This window comes from Mobula hypostoma, chromosome 5, assembly GCF_963921235.1.
Source record: "Mobula hypostoma chromosome 5, sMobHyp1.1, whole genome shotgun sequence".
Lineage (NCBI taxonomy): Eukaryota > Metazoa > Chordata > Chondrichthyes > Myliobatiformes > Myliobatidae > Mobula > Mobula hypostoma.
This window is the reverse complement of record NC_086101.1, coordinates 23053144-23067129: the sequence shown is the minus strand read 5'-3', so window position 1 is coordinate 23067129 and position 13986 is coordinate 23053144. Positions and strand designations below refer to the sequence as shown.

The 13986-nt window shown below is 45.8% G+C and overlaps 1 protein-coding gene across 1 annotated transcript in view; it reads left to right on the top strand.

The window, feature by feature from the left end:
* The window catches only part of LOC134346685 (uncharacterized), a 31877-nt gene that overhangs the window by 11811 nt on the left and 6080 nt on the right, over positions 1-13986 (top strand). The window contains exons 2-5 of the mRNA XM_063048193.1: positions 1821-2129; positions 4323-4583; positions 10686-10787; positions 12222-12335. Coding sequence (XP_062904263.1) covers positions 1821-2129; positions 4323-4583; positions 10686-10787; positions 12222-12335 — 786 coding nt within the window. The remainder of the gene's footprint in view (positions 1-1820; positions 2130-4322; positions 4584-10685; positions 10788-12221; positions 12336-13986) is intronic.

Genomic DNA, 13986 nt, shown 5'->3' with positions numbered 1-13986 from the left:
AGAGGGTGCAGAGGAGATTTACCAGGATGTTGCCTGGATTGGAAAACAAGTCTTATGAGATAAGGTTAGCAGAGCTGGGACTTTTCTCTCTGGAGCATAGAAGGATGAGAGGGGACTTGATAGAGGTCTACAAAATTATGAGAAGCATAGACAGGGTGGATAGCCAGTACCTGTTTCCCAGGGCACGAATAGCAAGCACCAGAGGGCATATGTACAAAGTTACGGGAGGGAAGTTTAGGGGAGACATCAGGGGGTGTGAGTGCCTGGAATGACTTGCCAGGGATGGTGGTGGAGGCTAAAACATTAGGGGTATTTAAGAACCTCTTGGACAGGCACATGGATGAAAGAAAAATAGAGGGTTACAGGGTAGTGTGGGTTAAGTATGTTTCTTTTTTAAGGAATACATGGGTCGGCACAACATCGAGGGCTGAAGGGCTTATACTGTGCTGTAGTATTCTAGTGTCTGGTGTCTAGTGTCTAGATAGAGTGGGTGTGAAGAGAATGTTTCCTACAGTGGAGGAGTTTTGGACAAGAGAGTACAGCTTCAAACTAGAGGGGCTCCATTTGAAAGCCCTTAACTCCAAGTCGAGTCATCGGGACTCCGTCTTTTTAGCAAGCTTTCGTATTTTTACGAGGTTGAGTTGCGAGCTCAATGCTCAACCCAGCACAGATGGAAAGCGTGCAAGGGAGCCGGCTGGATTCAAACTCGGGAGCCTTTGCTCCGAAGTCCAGCATTGATGACACTACACCACCAGCCGGCCGTTTGGAATAGAGCTGAGGAGGACTTTCTTTAGCCAGAGGGTGCTAAATCTGTGGAATTCATTGACACAGATGGCTGAGGAGGCCAGGTCTTTGGATGTACTAAGGCAGAGATTCATAGGTTCTCGACTAGTCAGGATGTGAAAGATTATGAGGAGAAGGCAGGAGAATGGGATTAAGAGGGAATGGGATCAACCATGATGAAATGGCGGATCAGGAGTGATGGGCCAAAGAGCCTAATTCTGCTCCTATGTCTTGTGGTCTAAGCTGAGGTTGATAGGTTGGCATGAAGAAGGGTCGTCAAATGTGTTTACATTTGGCAGAGGCAGACTGGGCAAACTGAATTATTAAGTTGTGTTTTATTTCATCCTTGCATCCAAAGCTACAATCCATTTGGTTTAAGTCTCGTGCACCCAAGCTGCCTTCTCCTTTGCAATATTTTGACAGTTTAGCTTAGATTGAGTTAACATTGGAGAGTTAATTATGTGTAAATTGGCTGCCAGAACCAGGTTCTAAACTGTGGTGAATGGTCTTATATCTGCTAATGTAATAGGTGCTCATTTTCAGTCATACAACCATAAGACACTGGAGCAGAATTAGGCCATTCAGCCCATTGGGTCTGACCTGCCATTTCATCACAGCAGATTTAAGATCCCTCCCAATCCATTTTTCTGCTTTCTCTCCGTAACCTTCGAGACCCTTACTAATCAAGAACCCATCAACCTTCACTTGAAATATACTCAATGACCTGGCCTCCAGAGCCATTCCATGGCAATGAATTCCACAGATTGACCACTCTGGCTGAAGAAATCCCTCCTCATTTCTGAGGCTGTGGCTCTCTGTGTCCATTCCATCTTTGCCTTTCAATATTGAATGTGTTTCAGTAAGGTTCTCTTCCTCCCCATGCTCTCCCCATGACCACCTTCTTCTAAACTCCAGCAAGTAGAGGCCCAGACCCAACAAACGCTCCTCGTACGCTGACCCTCTGTCACCCGGTTCCAGTGTTTCACCACTGTCTTCCCGGATTTAACAGTTACATTTTCTTTTCTTGCCCTCATCAGTCAAAAGAGAAGATGCCGTTGCAATGCTTGGTTCATCAGTTTTACTGGATTCGGAAGTCGAAGTTAACCCACAGAAGCAAGAGATCATTTGGACATTCATCAGCAGCCACAACAGCCCTGTCACCATTTTACATCACATCCCGAATTACAGGAAGTGGGTAGAGCCCAGTGAACAGTTCAAGTTGCGCCTGGGTTTTATTCTATCCAATGGCTGTTTGATGATAAATGGATTAAAAGCCGGGGACCAAGGAGATTACAGTTTGGAGGTAGATAACCGTGTACTGAAAATAATACAGTTGTCCCTCTTCGGTGAGTACATGAATAACTGATTCAAGGTTCAAGTTTATTTAACACGTGTACAGTGCTGTGCAAAAGTCTTAGGCACATAAATGTATACAGTAGCCAGGGTGCCTAAGACTTTGTACAGTTTGATATATTATGTCTTTCCATTTGCCAAATACTATTAGATCAATAGTATTAAGTGTTATTTGGTAACTGGAAAGACATATTATTCAGTACTTGGGCACCCTAGCTATATATATGTACTTCAGGCTTTGGCACAATATTGTACATGTAGGTTTATCAACATTGGGACTGGCTCTTTAGACTATTATCTTCCTCTCAGTCAGAGACATAGATGACAACTGAAACAGGCCTTTCAGCCCACGAACATTTTTGTTAGCCCTGACATAGCCCTTGTTATTGCTGTTCCTCACTTTGCCCTGACACCTCATTAATTGGTCATCAGTCCCATTCCTGGTACGGCTGAGGGCATATACCAGCTTGGAACATGAGACGTACAAGACACGTTGGCTGAAAGGCAAGTCCTCCCTTCCCCACACATTTGATGAAAGGTGGGAGCCGCAGCAGCCGTAGTAGTTTGAGGCTATGCCATCAGGGTTCAGAGTTCAATTCCGGCTCTGTCTGTGAATGTTTGTACGTCCTTCCCGTGAGCACGTGGGTTTCTTCACAGTGCTCTGGTTTCCTCCCACTGTCCAAAGGCGTACTGGTTAGTGGGTTAACTGGTGATTGTAAATTGTCCCAGAATTAGGCTTGGGTTAAACAGGTGGGTTGCTGGGCGGTGTGGTTCGTTGGGCTGGGAGGGCCTGTTCTGCACCATATCCCAAAATAAATGTCACACAGTGAGGTTTCATTGCAAGTCATCAGTTCATAATATGTGGCATTGATTAACTGGACTCTGGAAACTCACACTCCTTCCTCAAAAACACTTTATTTACTTGTGCACAAGGAGAACTGCATGACCCCTGTCACCGCACTGTTCTGAAGTCTGAACAGAGAAAATGCCACTCTCAGAACAAATTGAATTGCATTACAGATGTTGACCAGCTGGTACATGTTCAAGTTCCTGACTTGCAAAATTAATTGCCATTCAGGATAGTTGTTGCCTGATCCTGGAATCCTTATCTGATCCGCCTGTGCCAAATAGCCCCAGTCCGCTGCTGTGCTATGTTCTCCAAAGACCTTCCCTAGTGACCTATCTTGGCTGCACTGACTGCACATTGTCTGCATTCTGTGCTTGCCAGGATATTATCGTGACCTTTGCCTTGCTGCCCCTTCCAGAGTAGCACAGTGCTTATCACATTCACCTTACAGCGCCAGTTGTCACTGACTGCAGCTCAATTCCCGTCACCGTCCGTAGGCATTTTGTATGTTCTCCCTGTGACCGTGTGTCTTTCCTCACACATTCCAAACATGTACGGTTGGTGAAAAAGGATCTAGTGCTTTCCTGGCGTATGTGACAAATAAATTGTTCTCAGACTCCCAGCCGGCTATAGGTATCGATTTTAACCAATGTTTCAATGACAAGGTCTGCCATCTTCATTGGGGATGATGTCTGGGCATGTCTAGTCCGGTGGTATTTATACCCCTGTTGTCCCTCTCTCCTGAATGGTTAGTCCTCATCCAATCAGGTTTCCACTGAAACCCATATGAAGGAGCACAGGCAATGTATCCGTTTGGGTTACCTGGAGATATTGGCAGTGGCAGAACATTGTGTTCACGATAGCCATAGGATTGACTTCGACGGCACAAAACTGTGCCAACCAATGGGTTTTGGGACCACCTGGTGAAGGAAGCACTTGAAATAAAACTAGAGGAAAAGAATTTTATCCAAGGCAAAGGTCTTCCTCTAGCTATGAACTGGAATTTATTTGTAAGCAAGGTGGGATGGCAGAAACCTGATTGGATGAGGACTAACCATTCAGGAGGGGTGGAATACAGGGGTGTAAATACCACCGGACTAGACATGCCCAGGCATCGTTCCTGATGAAGATGGCAGAGTTTGTCATCGAAACGTCAGTTAAAATCGATACCTGCACCTGCCTTGAAGCCCAAGAGAGTTTATTCATTTACAATTAGGGTTAGTGAGTTGTGTTTATGCTACGTTAGCGTGTCAGCACGTCTGGACTGCACAATCACAAAACAACACATTCAACTATACGTTTTTGAAATACAAATAAAACTAGACTTTCTGCCCTTTAGATAACCTGTTGGAAGCTACGATATTGACCAGCTCCTCCTTCCTTGCTTCTACTATCTGGCTCATCTGCAACGTCAGTGGAGATCCTCAGAAGTATCAATGGTGGAAAAATGGAGCAGAAATCTCCCAGTTTCACCAGCTTATCGATGGCAATCGGACTCTAATGATCATGAATGCCTCAAGACATGACTGTGGAATTTATACCTGTGCGGCAACCAATCCAGTCAGCTTCATCCAGGCTAACCACACCCTGTTCATTTCTGGTGAGTTTGGTTTGCAAATCTTATTCTAAGAGTAAATTTGACATCATCGTTTAGTGGCCAGCTTTGGAAATCAATCTGTCAGCACTGGGAGTGATAAAGTTCATAGAAATTTTGCAATAGGCTAAGAGGCCATTGGGTTCATCTTATCTGTACTAGCTCTGAGTAATCCACCTACTCCATCTTCCTGCTCCACAATTAAATCTGTCTCGATTACAACAATTCTTGAGGCAAAATTTGGCAACATACCCTGACCAGCTTGGATTCTTTTGCTAATCATTGTCCTTCTACATCCTGCAGTTCTCAACCTCTCTGGTTTCAAATCCCTCTATCAGATCTTCTCACGTCCTTCCCGTTCCACAGAGAATGGCTTCAGTCTCTTGTCAAGTACCCCGTAACAGGAATAAAGGAACCAGCAGAAATAGAAACCACTTTGGAGTCTAGTATTGCTAATAACTAATAATATTTAATAATAACAGCACAATACAGTAAACTAAGTGAAGATAAATCAAACAGATTAACAAGAATCATATATATAAGTAAGTAAATCAATAAGTGTGGAAAAATATGAATGAAAAATCCAAGCTTCTTTAAGTCGAGGGGTAAAAAGATACAGTCTTAAGATGTTGAGCAAAGTTCAATTCAGTTCAGTTCATGGTATGTAGTTGAATGGTGGTGGAGAGAGAGAGAGAGTGAGTTGAGTCTTCAGGTGAGCTGTTGTCGTCGATTTCCTCATCGTCCTCCGAAATCCTTCACAAGTCACCGACTGTGACTTCAACAACAAAGGGGACCGTACTTCGGTGTGGTGGAGCTGTCTACCCAGGTCTGGGTCAGACACATGGACAACTCCCCACCGATGTTGCCTTTGAAGTTTCACTGGCAGAGCAATTGGATCAATCCGCCTGGTCGATCCTCCAAAACCCACTTTCTCTGCGGGCACAACAATGCTCATTCAGTGTTGCGATCATGTGTCTGAGGTCTGTATCATCTGACCTCCTATTTATCTCACCATGCTGAGCATCACCTGTCATTCAAAGAGTCCCTCCTTCCTTTGTCTGTAAAGGAGTGCGAGCAGGCAACAAGTCCTTGGAAGTAACATCAATAATGTGCTGTCGGTCACCATAGCAACCTTCGAGCTGCTCAGTGCTGTCTCCAAACCCAACTCAGTAGAAATACAAAGTCACTTCCAGTGCCTTAAAGTGACAGTCCAACCGTCAATCTTCCTCTCTTTCTCTCTCTTTAAAACAAACCATCGATGATAAATAACTCTCTCTCTTTCTCTCTTCAGACAGTTAATAGGGGCACTCCTGGATCCCCTCACACCCTTCAGTCCGCCCACACGGCTGTCAATCGAGGAACCTTGAAATGAGGCTGAAGAGGGGTATTGTCTTTATCTCTGTAACTCTGAGCCACACTTTCCGCTTTCTAATTTTTTATTATTTGTCATCTATTCAGCCCTCATCTGCAAATAATACTTTTTCCTGAACAGACAAACACTTAACCTGTCATCGAATAAGGGGTGTAATAGAAACATAGAAAACCTACAGCACAATACAGGCCCTTCGGCCCACAAAGTTGTGCCGAACATGTCCTTACCTTAGAACTAACTAGGCTTACCCATAGCCCTCTATTTTTCTGAGATCCATGTACCGATCCAGGAGTTCTTAAAAGACCCTATTGTTTCCGCCTCCACCACTGCTGCGGGCAGCCCATTCCACACACTCACCACTCTCTGCGTAAAAACCTTACCCCTGACATCTCCTCTGTACCTGCTTCCAAGCACCTTAAAAACTCCGTCCTCTCGTGATATCCATTTCAGTCCTGGGGAAAAAGCCTCTGACTATCCACACAATCAATGCCTCTCATTATCTTGTACACCTCTATCAGGTCACCTCTCATCTTCCGTCGCTCCAAGGAGAAAAGGCCGAGTTCACTCAACCTATTCTCAAAAGGCATGCTCCCCAATCCAGGCAACATCCTTGTAAATCTCCTCTGCACACCTTTTATGGTTTCCACATCCTTCCTGTAGTGAGGCGACCAGAACTGAGCACAGTAATCCAAGTGGGGTCTGACCAGGGTCCTATATAGCTGTAACATTACCTCTCGGCTCCTGAACTCAATCCCACGATGGATGAAGGCCAATGAAGCGTATGCCTTCTTAACCACAGAGTCAACCTGTGTCACAGCTTTGAATGTCCAATGGACTTGGACCCCAAGATCTCTCTGATCCTCCACATGGCCAAGAGTCTTACTGTTAATACTATATTCTGCCATCATATTTGACCTACCAAAATGAACCACCTCACACTTATCTGGGTTGAACTCCATCTGCCACTTCTCAGCCCAGTTTTGCATCCTATCAATATCCCGCTGTCACCTCTGACAGCCCTCCACAATATCCACAACACCACCAACCTTTGTGTCATCAGCAAATTTACTAACCCATGCCTCATCTTCCTCATCTAGGTCATTTATAAAAATCACAACGAGTAGGTACACCACTGGTCACCGACCTCCATGCAGAATATGACCCATCTACAACCACTCTTTGCCTTCTGTGGGCAAGCCAGTTCTGGATCCACAAAACAATGTCCCCTTGGATCCCATGCCTCTTTACTTTCTCAATAAGCCTTACATGGGGTACCTTATCAAATGCCTTGCTGAAATTCATATACCATAGTCATAGTCATACTTTATTGATCCCGGGGGAAATTGGTTTTTGTTACAGTTGCACCATAAATAAATAGTAATAAATATACACTACATCTACTGCTCTACCATCATCAATGTGTTCAGTCACATCCTCAAAAAATTCAGTCAGGCTTGTAAGGCACGACCTGCCTTTGACAAAGTCATGCTGACTATTCCAAATCATATTATGCCTCTCCAAATGTTCATAAATCCTGTCTCTCAGGATTTCGTCCATCAACTTACCAACCACTGAAGTAAGACTCACTGGTCTATAATTTCCTGGGCTATCTCTACTCCCTTTCTTGAATAAGGGAACAACATCCACAACCCTCCAATCCTCCGGAACCTCTCCCGTCCTCATTGATGATGCAAAGATCATGGCTAGAGGCTCAGCAATCTCCTTCCTCGCTTCCAACAGTAGCCGAGGGTACATTCCATTTGGTCCCGGTGACTTATCCAATTTGATGCTTTCCAAAAGCTCCAGCACATCCTCTTCCTTAATATCTACATTTTCAGTCCACTGCAAGTCAACCCTACAATGGCCAAGCTCCTTTTCAGTAGTGAATGCTGAAGCAAAGTATTCATTAAGTACCTCTGCTTTCTGCTCCGGTTCCATACACACTTTTCCACTGTCACACATGATTGGTCCTATTCTCTCACGTCTTATCCTCTTGCTCATCACATACTGGTAGAATGTCTTGGGGTTTTCCTTAATCCTGTCCGCCAAGGCCTTCTCATGGCCCCTTCTGGCTCTCCCAAATTTATTCTTAAGCTCCTTCCTGCTAGCCTTATAATTTCCCAGGTCTCTGTCACTACCTAGTTTTTTGAACATTTCGTAAGCTCTTCTTTTCTCCTTGACTAGATTTATTACAGTCTTTGCCCACTACAGTTCCTGTACCCTACCATCCTTTCCCTGTCTCATTGGAACGTACCTATGCAGAACCCCACGCAAATATCCCCTGAACATTTGCCACATTTCTTCCATACGTTTCCCTGAGAACATCTGTTGCTAATTTATGCTTCCAAGTTCCTGCCTGATAGCCTCATATTTCCCCTTACTCCAATTAAACATTTCTCTAGCTTGTCTGTTCCCATTCCTCTCCAATGCTATGGTAAAGGAGATAGAATTGTCATCACTATCTCAAAAATGGTCTCCTACTGAGAGACCCAACACCTGACCAGGTTCATTTCCCAATACCAGATCAAGTACAGCCTTTCCTTTTGTAGGCTTATCTACGTATTGTGTCAAGAAACCTTCCTGAACATAGCTAACAAACTCCACCCCATCTAAACCCCTCACTCTAGGGAGATGCCAATCAATATTTGGAAAATTAATATCTCCCACCACAACAAGCCTGTTATTATTACACCTTTGCAGAATCTGTCTCCATATCTGCTCCTCACAAACTCTCCCCAATAGGCTTAGCAAATCTCCCTGCCAGGATATTGGTCCCCCTGGGATTCAAGTGCAACCCGTCCTTTTTGTACAGGTCACACCTGCTCAAAAAGAGGTCCCAATGATCTAGGAATCTGAATCCCTGCCCCCTTCTCCAATCCCTCAATCACACACTTATCCTCCACCTGATTCTATTTCTATACTCACTGTCACGTGGCACAGGCAGTAATCCCAAGATTACTACCTTTGATGTCCTGCTTCTCAACTTCCTTCCTAACTCCCTATAGTCTGTTTTCAGAACCTCCTTCCTTTTCCTGCCTATGTCATTGGTACCGATATGTACCACGACCTCTAGCTCTTCTCTTACCCACTTCAGGATATCGTGGATGCGATCAGGAACATCCCCTACCCTGGCACCTGTTAGGCAAACTACCTTCTGTGTTTCTTTCCTGCATCCACAGAATCGCCTGTCTGACCCCCTAACTATGGAATCCCCTATCAATAATGCCATCCTCTTCCTTTCCCTACCCTTCTGAGCCACAAGGCCAGACTCTGTGCCAGAGGCATGACCACTGTTGCTTCCTGCAGGTAGGCTGTCTCCCCAACAGTATTCAAACAGGAGTACTTACTGTTAAGGGGGACAGTCACTGGGGTACTCTCTAGCATCTGCCTCTTGCCCTTCCCTTTCCTGAGTGTTATCCACTTGTCTGTCTCCCGTGGTCCCGGTGTGACCACCTGCTTATATCTCCTCTCTGTCACATCCTCACTCTCCCTGACCAGACGAAGGTCATTGAGCTGCATGTCCAGTTCCCTAACGCAGTCCTAAAGGAGCTGTAGCTCGATGCACTTGGCACAGATATGGCTGCCCGGGAGGCCGGGAGGCTGGGAGTCTCCAGGACCTCTCACATCTGAAACCGAGCACAGAAAACCAGCCTCACACACATACTTTCTGTCTGTATTCTATGCAGATAACCTACATCACCTTGACCCATTATCACCGAAGCCCCATTGAGCCAAAGCCTTCCTACGCTGTCGCCCTCTACTCTGACACCCACCACTCCAGCGCCCGCTGTATAAATGTCTTCTTTTTAAACTCATCTCAGTGTTTTCACTGGCTGACGTCCACGCACTTGCGCAGTCGTGCCCCGATCAAAAGGCTGAAGACATATTTTTTTCCTCCTGATTCGGTGGACAATGAGCTAAGAGTACTGGTTAGAAATTGAAATAATGTATTGTCATCTACTATAATCCTTGGACCGTTTTATTTTGCTGATGAGTAGCCACTTTCTGTGGATGGTAGCCATGGTAACAGTTGGTAACCTTTTTCCTTAAAAATAACCACACTAAGCCATGATATGTGCTCCTTTTAATTTGTTATTTATTTATGAGATACGGTGCGGAATATGCCCTTCGAGCCGTGCCACCCAGCAATCCCTTGATTTAGTTCTTGCCTCATGATGGGACAATTTGCAACGATCAATTGACCTCCCAGCCAGTATGCCTTTGGACTGTGGGAGGAAACCCTTGCAGTCAAGGGGAGAATATACAAACTCCTTACTGGCTGCGGTGGGAATTGAACCTGGGATGCTGGTACTGTAAAGCGTTGTGCTAACCACTACACTACGTGTGGTCCCATGGTAACGTAGCTCTTCTACGACTTGCATCTTAATCCCTGGTCAGGTGACTTGCTGAGGAGCCGGGGTTAGCAATGTGTCTTCTGGGCCTGGGGAAAGAATATCCATCACGCCCCAAGATTTGCATCTTCTGTCAGTTTGGAATGTTGCTCAGAGTTGTTCATTCTTGGCTGGCACAGCAAGTTGCTGTCTAGTAAGTGCTCCTGAAAGGGCATGTAGAGCACGTTGGTACAGGCGTGAAGTCACAGGCTGGTGAGACGGGGCAGGGGCTGGCGCTTTCCCATCCCTGCAGGAGATGAAGGGAACAGTAGGCTTGTTGCAATTCATAGAAAATCCCTTCGTCATCTCTGTGTAACATTGTTCAAAGTTATTTTTTAATTGCAGGTTTTCATCAAGAGGACGTTGCAATAATTGTTCTGTCGGTGATCTCTTCGGTACTTTCTATTTTGCAGTGCTCGCAGTGCTCGCTGCTGAAGACAGACAAAGGTATTTATCATCATGTCCCAAATAAATGAAAGGAATGCAGGTTATTTTCTCAAGTTAATTTTTGTTCTTTAAGAATTGTCTCAAATAAGTGGCTGCCCTGATTAACCGATGGCCCAGTTAACTGGAATCCACTGCACGTACTGTAGAGGTCACCATATACTAAGTGGAGTTTCATTTTCTTGCAGGCCTTTGCAGGAAAGTAAAGAAATACATTTGGATTTATGAAACACTTTACATAGAGACTGACAAACAGCTCATGTGCAAAAGAAAACAAATTGTGCAAATAATTTAATGAAATAATATTGAGAACATGAGTGGTAGACTCCTTGAAAGTGAGTCTGTAGGTTGTGGAATCAGTTTAGAGTTGAGATGAGTGAGTGAGGGGGCTAAGCACACAAACTGTGCTGATGGTAATTGTGGAGGAGATGTCGTTGCCAATCTGAACTGACTGGGATCTGCAAGTGAGGAAATCAAGGAGGGATTGATTACAATCGTTGACTTAGACAGGGAGGTATTGGGGCATTCAAATTTCAGGGCTGGAATTTGAAGGGTCACACATAGCCTCTCTCTCTCTCCCCCTCTCTCACGCACGCCCCTCTCTTGTGCACAACCCTCGCACACTCACCTCCCTCCCTCCCTCTCTGATACGCATAAGCTCTTCAAATCCCAGTTGAGCACCACTTCCTGGAGAGTAACTGAGGGTCCCGATAGATGCTGGACCAACCAGCAAAACCCCAATGAATTAAAAGCACCAGGGGAAGGAGAGGTGTCCCTCGGACCACATGCTGGAAGATCCCTCAAAACTGGTTCATCAGTTGCCAGTGGGCTCCCTGGACAAACACCACTTGTTCAATGTTTAGTGTCTCTGCATTCAGGCATTTTGGCCTGCAGCCCCATTTGGGGAACAGTTTCCACCCTGGACTAGAACACTGTCTAGTGCCCGAGAGCATCCAGGTACAGTGATGACCCAGTCCTCGGCCTCACAGCAGAGTTCAGGGTGAAACTGCAACTTCTGGGCTGCTGTAGGCTAATGCTACCACAACTCCCATAATCATTGGAATGATGCACACATGATTCACATTGCGTTCTTTCCTCCTCCACTGGGCTCACACACAGGGAGACTGCATTCTATCTGTCTTTTCCGTATTCAGCCCATGGATAATCAGATGGCATACTACGAGATGAGCTGTTTTCTGGTGCTTTTTGCTCCTCTCTGCTCTCTCCTCTTTGCTGCCAGTGTCCGTCAGCTCTGAGACTCCTCCAGTGCTCTGGTGGCTACTCCACCCCCGGGCTGGTATTTGAGTTGAGTGCCACCAGGAGCCTGACTGGTCCCGAGTTCCAGCTCCGTTACCGCGAGCTCGCTCTCTGATTCCTGTGTCCAACCATTTATGTAGGTCTCACATTTGGACTGTTCTGGATTTTTCTCGATTGCAGCTGTGAGGCGGGTCAAATGCTTGAGGCATTTCCTGGATATCTGTACCATCATGACCTACGTCACGACCCTCATGAACTGTGTCACGACCCTCAGCAAACTTATCCTCACGAAAGGTACGTGTGTGTTGTTCTGTATGTGCATTGTTCTGATCAGTGTGGAATTCAGCACACCCCTCCACCTTCACATCCAGCACTCAAGGACAGGCAGGTTGGGTATCTGGACTCCAGAAGGCATGTGAAGGAACTCGTAAATTAAAGGCATAATTATAAAGCTGGGAAAACAGTTGTTGGTTCAGTGCGGGGAGCCAGTGTGTAGGGGTAACCTGCAGGGGCTGAAGTTGGCAGGATTTGGGTCACGGTGCTGTACAGGAATGCGTGGTGGGCCTTTTGGAGGAAGGATGTGGAATCTTTCGCGAGGTGTTTTCCCAGGATGCTGCCTGGACGAGAGCTGGTCTCCCAGGACAGGTTGAGCGAGCTAGGTCTTTCTCATCAATGGAAAGGGGGATGAGGGGTGACTTGAGAGAATTATACAAGGTAAGAAGCGTAGATCGAGTAAATAGCCAGAGACTTCTTCCCCAGGGCTGAAACAAGGAGGCACAATTTTAAGATAGGTATAGAAGAGATGTTAGAGGCAGTTTTGTTTAATACACAGAGATTGGTGGGTGTGTGGAATACCCTGCCGGGGTGGTGAAAGAGGTAGATACATTAGGGGCATATGAGAAACTCTTGGGCACTTGGAGGAGAGAAAAATGCAAAGCTATGTAGGATGAGAGGAAAATGGAAAGTGATGAAGGAGGGATGGGTTCGATTGATCTTAGACTAGGTTAAGAGGTCGACACAACACCATCTGACCAGGGCTCTACTGTTCTGTAAAGTGCTATGCAACTGCTCCTTGGATTGACTGGGCTGATGATGTGAAATGCGACTTTACCAAGTTGGTCAAGTTTGACCGGAGAGGTGACATTGTGAACCAACTGGCAGAATGAATCACCAGAGATGAATAGATTATGCAAACAGGCAGAACTTTAACAAATGGATTTCATTGTAGTTAACGGTCAGTAAATATGTGTCATGGGCCCCGGATTTTGAAAAAGGACAGGACAAGAGTGGATTCTAAACAAGAAGCTGTGGAGACTGGAGCTGCAGATACTGGAATCTGGAACCGCAAACGATCTGCTGCAGGATCTCAGTGCGTCAGTCAGCATCTGTGGGAGGTGGAAGGACTCTGGACATTTCCTGGGTGAAACCCTACATCAGTAACTTGCACTCCAAAAACAGATAGAAATGGGCTCTTTGTACTGAATCCTTACCATTTATCGAGCATCCACTTGCCTTCTATATATTGGCGAGACCCGACGCAGACTGCAAGACCGCTTTGCTGAACACCTACGCTCTGTCCGCCAGAGAAAGCAGGATCTCCCAGTGGCCACACATTTTAATTCCACATCCCATTCCCATTCTGACATGTCTATCCACGGCCTCCTCTACTGTAAAGATGAAGCCACACTCAGGTTGGAGGAACAACACCTTATATTCTGTCTGGGTAGCCTCCAACCAGATGGCATGAACATTGACTTCTCTAACTTCCGCTAATGCCCCACCTCCCCCTCGTACCCCATCCCTTATTTATTTTTACACACATTCTTTCTCTCACTCTCCTTTTTCTCCCTCTGTCCCTCTGACCATACCCCTTGCCGATCCTCTGGGTTCCCCCCGCCTTGTCTTTCTCCCCGGGCCTCCTGTCCAATGATCCTCTCATAATCCC